Source organism: Arachis stenosperma, chromosome 4, assembly GCF_014773155.1.
Source record: "Arachis stenosperma cultivar V10309 chromosome 4, arast.V10309.gnm1.PFL2, whole genome shotgun sequence".
In the NCBI taxonomy this organism is placed as follows: Eukaryota; Viridiplantae; Streptophyta; class Magnoliopsida; order Fabales; family Fabaceae; genus Arachis; species Arachis stenosperma.
In genome coordinates this window covers 90,808,284-90,815,583 of record NC_080380.1, presented here as the reverse complement: position 1 = coordinate 90,815,583, position 7,300 = coordinate 90,808,284, and the positions used below count along the sequence as shown (strand labels likewise).

General features: G+C 35.4%; 1 protein-coding gene across 2 annotated transcripts; it reads left to right on the top strand.

Moving 5' to 3' along the window:
• The first annotated feature begins 1,379 nt into the window (after positions 1-1,379).
• On the top strand, positions 1,380-4,974 carry LOC130976693 (scarecrow-like protein 9). 2 transcript variants are annotated; one of them, XM_057901607.1, is made up of 3 exons: positions 1,380-1,531; positions 1,943-4,354; positions 4,450-4,973. In XM_057901607.1, the coding sequence occupies exon 2, from the start codon at positions 2,065-2,067 to the stop codon at positions 4,288-4,290; it is 2,226 nt and encodes a 741-aa protein (XP_057757590.1). In that variant the 5' UTR covers positions 1,380-1,531; positions 1,943-2,064; the 3' UTR covers positions 4,291-4,354; positions 4,450-4,973. The 2 variants fall into 2 exon arrangements, with proteins under 2 accessions (XP_057757590.1, XP_057757591.1); XM_057901608.1 differs by having other exon boundaries at positions 1,392-1,531; positions 1,960-4,354; positions 4,450-4,974.
• Positions 4,975-7,300: the final 2,326 nt, after the last annotated feature.

Sequence of the window (7,300 nt, the reverse complement as noted above, 5' to 3'; positions counted from 1 at the left end):
TTTAATTTGAATCTTCTTATAAAATTTCTGAATCCTGATGATAGGATTAGAAAAACGTCATTTTTCTTACCTTAAAACTTTGCAGTTTGAAAATGAAGGGAAGGAAAAAGACCACAAAGTCCTTTTTCTCTTAAGTGGACTAAGAGCAATCTTGTTTTTTTTTTTTTTTTTTTTTGTCTTGATCTATTCAATGGCTAAAAAATTTTTGAGTTGTTATTTTGATCTATATAATACAAAAAATTATTGAAAAAGTTAGAAGTTATCAATCCCTCGGATAAAATGCAGAAAAAGGCACACAACAACTTTTTTTCTTTTAAGGGGCTGAAAACTTTTGAAGTTCAACATTTTATAGAATCAAGAACCTCAAGCCGAAAAAATTTGCTCAAATGGTATATTATTCTAAATATCTTTTTATGATTTTATAAAAGAAAATCTAATGAAGAGTATTTTAATCACATTACTTTCAAAATTATAAAGAATTACATATTACTATATTTTATTTTAATTTTTAGAATACTTTATACGAGTGCCATAACAAGATGGATAAAAAATATTCTTTCTGACAGCAAACAACATTAGACTCCACCCTTACTTTTGTAAAACACGTGTCTCCCTGCCATACAGTCTTAAAGCTTTCTAGTTTCTAGACCTCAACCCCACACGCACCCATGTTAGCATGTTACATTTCAACCCGTTCTTATTTCTTTTCCACGGCTATAGCCAGTCAGTCATCAATCTCATCATGTCGCTAGGCAAAAAAACCAACGGCTCAGATTAACCCTTACATTTTTCTATGGACCCCAACATACTTTCTCTCTCCTCCCTTTCCCCTCGAGTAACCTATAAGCCCGCTTCTTCGTTTCTCTTCCACGGGTATCCAATTCCAAAAGACACAGAGATTAATTCAGCTCAGATCTAAAATTGATTTAAAATGCAAAAGTGACAATAAGCATGATTTATATTTGAGATATATTAGTTTTTAAAAAATAATAATATTAATAAAATTTTTTATAAATTTATTTAAAAATATAAATTTTCAAAAATTTATTTATTATTTTATTCTTATTTAAAAATATGTTGATAATTAATGAATTATTATATATATAAAATAAGATTTAAATTTATTCTTAAATATCTTTTATTAAGTGAAGAGTGTTATATTTTTTATTAATTAAATAAATTTAATTTTTTATTTATTATATTTTATATCAATGACATATATTTTAAATTTAAATTTTAATATTAAGAATTTAAATTTAAAATGTAAATGTAAATTTCAAAATGCAAAGAGTGCTGCATCTCTAAGTTTTTTAAAACCGGATTATTACTTTATGAGAGATTGAGAGTTAAATAATTATTCGACCAACTCTATTTTGATTTAAGCTCACTTAGAAAGCTCTTTCGGCAAGTCACCAAAAAAAAAAAAAAAAAAAACAAGAAAGCTCTTTCGGCAATCGGCACCCTTTTCATTCTTTATCCAAAGCTTCCTGTGTTGGGAACTTGTGCTGTGGTGGGTCTGCCATGCTGAGAGGTAAGCCTCTGGTGATGTCTGTTTCAACGTTTTCTGTTTCTTGCTCCAGTTGTTCTTCATTCTCATTACTATCACTACTTTCATATTTACTTTGATTTTCTTTCTATTTTTTAATTATTATTTTTAAATGTTATGCTAATTTCATTTTCTTCCACTTATAGAGCTCTGCGTTTGAAATACGGCAGCTTTTGGTGTCTAATGTAGAAAAGTAGCGGCTACTTTCTACATGTTTCTCTTATTTGTCATCTTTTGATTTTTTTTTTTTTATTTATTTATTTGTAAATCCTGTTTTCATCTTTTGATTATTTTTTTTCCTTTTTCTTTTTAATTCCACATGATGATACCTATTAAGTTTGACTTTATTTTCTTAATATTTATTTTTTGTTTATATGGTTGTGTTTTGATTTGAAGGATTCTGTTTTTCTTAGAGGGAGAGAGCGAGTGGTTCAAATAGAAGAGGAAAAAGTTGTTATTGAAGATTGGTTAGGAGTAAAAAATTTGAATTTTTATGTCAAGAAAAGATAGCATAGTATATGATAATGGATCCACATCTTCATGGATTTGGTGGTTCCACAAAGGAATTCCGGTTGGAGAATCAGTCTTTGCCAATTCTGCAGAATCAGAGGTTTGAAAATGGTTTATTTGATCAAAGTAGGGAATTCGGTTACCTTCAGTCCAATCTACTGCCACCAGCTAATAATACACATTCATCCTCAATTTTGACAAATGATGAGCCTTCTCCGGAGGATTGCGATTTTTCTGATGCAATTTTAGGATACATCAATCAAATCCTAATGGAAGAAGACATGGAAGACAAGACATGTATGCTTCAAGATTCTTTGGATCTTCAGGTTGCCGAGAAATCGTTATATGAGGTGATAGGTGAAAAGTATCCGTCTCAGCCATTAGGGATTAATCCAAATGATGGGGAAGGAGTTAATGACTTGTTTGAAAACTATGGTAGTGATCTTGTTAATGACGGCGATCTTAGAAGCATTGTTATGAGTAGTTCGTTTCTTCGGAACTCAGAGGAAGTACATCGCCAAAACTTTCAAGGGAATAGCATTTCACAGTCATCTCATAGTTCTTCGAATAGCGTAATAAGCAGCTTGGAAGGTCCTGTTGAATCTCCAAATAGCATTCTTCAGGTGCCAGATATGAGCAGTGAGAGTCAATCTATTTTGCAATTTCAGAAGGGTGTCGAGGAGGCTAGTAAATTTCTTCCAAGTGGAAACGGTCTCTTTTCCAATTTTAGTGCAGCTAAGTTGTCGTCACCGTTAGAGCCTAAATTGGGGACCAATGCATTGTCTGTTAAGGTAGAGAAGGATGATGGCGAGTCTTTTCTAGCAGGATCCAAGGGAAGAAAGCATTCTGACAGGGAAGTGGGAGACGATGAAGAAAATAGAAGCAGCAAGCAAGCTGCAGTTTATTCGGAACCTACATTGCGGTCAGATATGATTGATATATTCCTGCTTCACAGCGCAGGGGATGGTAAGCAACATTATATGGCACGTCGTGATGCTTTACAGAATAAGAACACGGACAAGATGTTGCCGAGAAATGGTAAGTCAAAAGCATCGAAAACTGGGAAGGGGCGTGGTAAGAAACAAAATGGGAGAAAAGAAGTGGTTGATTTGAGAACCCTTCTGGTTCTTTGTGCACAAGCTGTTGCAGCCGATGACTCCAAAAGTGCCCATGAGTTTCTTAAGCAGATCAAGCAGCACTCGAGTCCTTTTGGAGATGGAAGTCAGAGGTTAGCTCATATGTTTGCAGATGGCCTCGAAGCACGCTTGGCAGGCACTGGAAGCCAAATCTATAAAGGCTTAATTTGTAAAAGAACATCAGCAGCTGATGTTCTTAAAGCATACCATCTATACCTTGCTGCATGCCCGTTTAGAAAGATTTCAAATTTTATGTCAAACATTACAATTAGGACATCTTCTGCAGACTCAATGAGAGTTCATGTTATAGATTTTGGTATCCTTTATGGTTTCCAGTGGCCGACTTTTATTCAGAGGCTTTCGTGGAGATCTGGGGGACCACCGAAACTTCGGATCACAGGAATTGACTTCCCACAACCTGGTTTCAGGCCTGCGGAGAGAATTGTAGAAACGGGACGTCGCTTGGCAGCTTATGCTGAAACTTTCAATGTCCCATTTGAGTACAACGCCATAGCAAAAAAGTGGGAAACAATTCAACTCGAAGAACTGAAGATCGATAGAGATGAGTATGTTGTTGTTACTTGTTTTTATCGAGGCAAAAACTTATTGGATGAATCTGTGGTAGTGGAAAGTCCAAGGAATAAGTTCCTCAATTTGATAAGGAAGATCAACCCAGATATCTTCATTCATGGCATTATTAATGGGGCCTTTAATGCCCCTTTTTTTGTTACTCGATTCAGGGAAGCACTGTTTCACTACTCTTCACTGTTTGACATGCTTGAAACTATTGTGCCTCGTGAAGACTGGGAGAGGATGCTGATTGAGAAGGAGATATTCGGGCGAGAAGCATTGAATGTTATAGCCTGTGAAGGCTGCGAGAGAGTTGAGCGGCCAGAGACATATAAGCAGTGGCAAGTCCGAATATTAAGGGCCGGGTTTACGCAACAACGTTTTGATCCTAAGTTAATAGGGATGGCAATGGATAAAGTAAGGTCTGGCTTCCACAAGGATTTCCTAATTGATGAAGATGGTCAGTGGTTGGTGCAAGGTTGGAAGGGGCGAATCATTTACGCACTCTCTTGTTGGAAACCTGCATGACTAAGATGGTACGACCACATCCGCTGAGGGTTTTGTGAATTGGTTTTACTCATGAGGATTTCAGGTAATGTAGCCACCTCATATTTTTCAGTTCATCTGGAAAAATATGGCTTGTGTGATTGTTATGCATTGTGAACTGAATCTGATGAAATTGAACAGGTCACGTGCAATTTGGCTCAAGCTGCGAGCTCGGTCCACCAAAACATGGATACTTAGATAGCCTGGCAAGGAATCAGAGAATGGTTTAACCATTTGTGAGTTGTACCACATGCCTTTCAGCGTTAGATCATTTAGGAAGTTTATAGTTTGATACCTGACGTGGGTTTTCAGATTAATCCGATCTAGTGTTGTAGATTAGTTTGCCATGTAATAAGGTCAATCTTTTGAGTTTGATTGCTGTTTCCAATTGAGGTTAATACCCTGACACCTTTTGTAGGTAACTTAACTGAAGATGATATAGCTTGTGTACTTTTTTTCTGTGAACACAATCTAATGTGACATATTATCTGGTTCTCATGGTAATTAAGGACTCGAGGAGTACTTCGAAGAAAAGAAAGATCTCTTTAGAATGGAGAAATTATCTAAATCAAAAGTTTAGCCTTTTATTCTTTTTATTTTAGTTTTTGGAGACAATGGCAGGAAGAAAATTTCAGGCATTACACTGATAAACCACACTGGATTTTGGTTCACCTAAATCATGTAAGCTTAAAAAGCAAGTATACGTAAATTCTGGAATTTGAAGATTTGGTTACCTCGACAATACCCCAAACATAAACAATTCAAAACCCTTTACCAATATTATAATCTAGGGTTATCATGTTTGAAAAATAATTAATAAAGAAATATATAAATTGATTTTTAAAGAATTTCAGATTAAACACTTCATTTTTTAATAAATATTTATTTTATAGAAGGTTTGAGAATTATTTTTGTTAGAGAGATTGGTTTTACCGTTATTTTGAAAGGAGATTAATTAGTTCTATAGTGTTATTTTTATGATTTAACTGTCTTATAATAAAATTTATTATAGATTTATTTACTCATAAAAATTTGATTGAAAATGAGAATAATAAGTGTTTTTCGATTTGAAATTCTTTCGGGGTTAATTTGAGTGTTTTCTAAAAAGTAATTTGATTTACTTGTAGTTATTGGAAATGAGTCAATGACCAAAAGTGGTACGACATCTCTATACAATTTCTCATGAATTTATAGACGTGTGAAGCATTAAGGATGTAGTACTTAAACAACAATGCTAGGGAACCAACTCTATATAAGCCAAGAATTAGCCAACTAGTAAACTAGAGGCATCGGTGACTTTAATCGGATGTTGCTACTGATAGGCACACGAATGTTTTTTTTTCTTGTAAATTGGATGATTTTAGATATGATTTCTATGTTTCATGTGTTACGCATTAATAAAACATAATTAATTATACGGAACCAACTAATGAATGATCAAAGCATCTGTTCCGTGATTCTCTCCTAACACTAACGTATCTTCCCTCATGTTTTGAACGTGGTCAACAATAATTTAACAAACAAATTAAACTATAAATTAATAAAATTAATTATAATTAATTATGTTGTTCCATTCTTGGCTGATTATTAGTTGGTTCCATATACTTTTTCTTAAATAAAAGTGTTTGATATGATGTTGATGAGCGGATAATTTATACGCTTTTTGGCATTGTTTTTAGGTAGTTTTTAGTAAGTTCAAGCTACTTTTAGGGATGTTTTCATTAGTTTTTATGTTAAATTCACATTTCTGGACTTTACTATGAGTTTGTGTGTTTTTCTATGATTTCAGGTAATTTCTCGCTGAAATTGAGGGACTTGAGCAAAACTCTGATAGGAGGCTGACAAAGGACTGTTGATGCTGTTGGAATCTGACATCCCTGCACTCGAAATAGATTTTCTAGAGCTACAGAACTCCAAATGGCGCGCTCTTAACTGCGTTGGAAAGTAGACATCCAGAGCTTTCCAGAAATATATAATAGTCTATACTTTATTCGGGAATTGACGATGTAAAGTGGCGCTCAACGCCAAGTACATGCTGCTGTCTGGAGTTAAACGCCAGAAACACGTCATAACCCGGAGTTGAACGCCAGAAACATGCTATAACTCGGCGTTCAACTCCAATAAACGCCTCAGCTCGTGGATAGATTAAGCTTTGCCCAAACATACACCAAGTGAGCCCCGGAAGTGGATTTATGCATCAATTACTTACTCATGTAAACCCTAGTAGCTAGTTTAGTATAAATAAGACTTTTTACTAGTGTATTAGTCGTCTTTTGACCACGTTACATCTTTGGTCTCAGTTTTGTTTTATTCTTCATCTTAAGAGGCTATTGATCACGTTTGAGGGGGCTGGCCATTCGGCCATGCCTGAACCTTTCACTTATGTATTTTCAACGGTGGAGTTTCTGCACACCATAGATTAAGGGTGTGGAGCTCTGCTGTACCTCAAGTTTCAATACAATTACCATTACTTTCTATTCAATTCTCTTTTATTCTTATTTCAAGATATATGTTGCACTTCAAACTTGATGAATGAGATGATCCGTGACACTCATCATCATTCTCACCTATGAACGCGCGTGACTGACAACCACTTCCGTTCTACTTTAGGCCGGGCGCATATCTCTTAGATTCCCCAACAGAATCTTCGTGGTATAAGCTAGATAGATGGCGGCATTCATGGGAATCCGGAAAGTCTAACGTTGTCTGTGGTATTCCGAGTAGAATTCCGGGAGTCCGGAAAGTCTAACCTTGTCCGTGGTATTCAGAGTAGGATTCCGGTATTGAATGACTGTGACGAGTTTCAAACTCCTGAAGGCTGGGCGTTAGTGACAGACACAAAAGATTCAAGGGATTCTATTCCAACCTGATTGAGAACCGATAGATGATTAGTCGTGCTGTGACAGAGCATTTGGACCATTTTCACTGAGAGGATGGGATGTAGCCATCGGCAAGGGTGATGCCTCCAGACGATTAGCCATGCAGTGACAGC

Bases quoted from the DNA above. Each gene is read 5' to 3' on its own strand.
- LOC130976693 (XM_057901608.1), top strand. From the start codon at position 2,065: ATGATAATGGATCCACATCTTCATGGATTTGGTGGTTCCACAAAGGAA.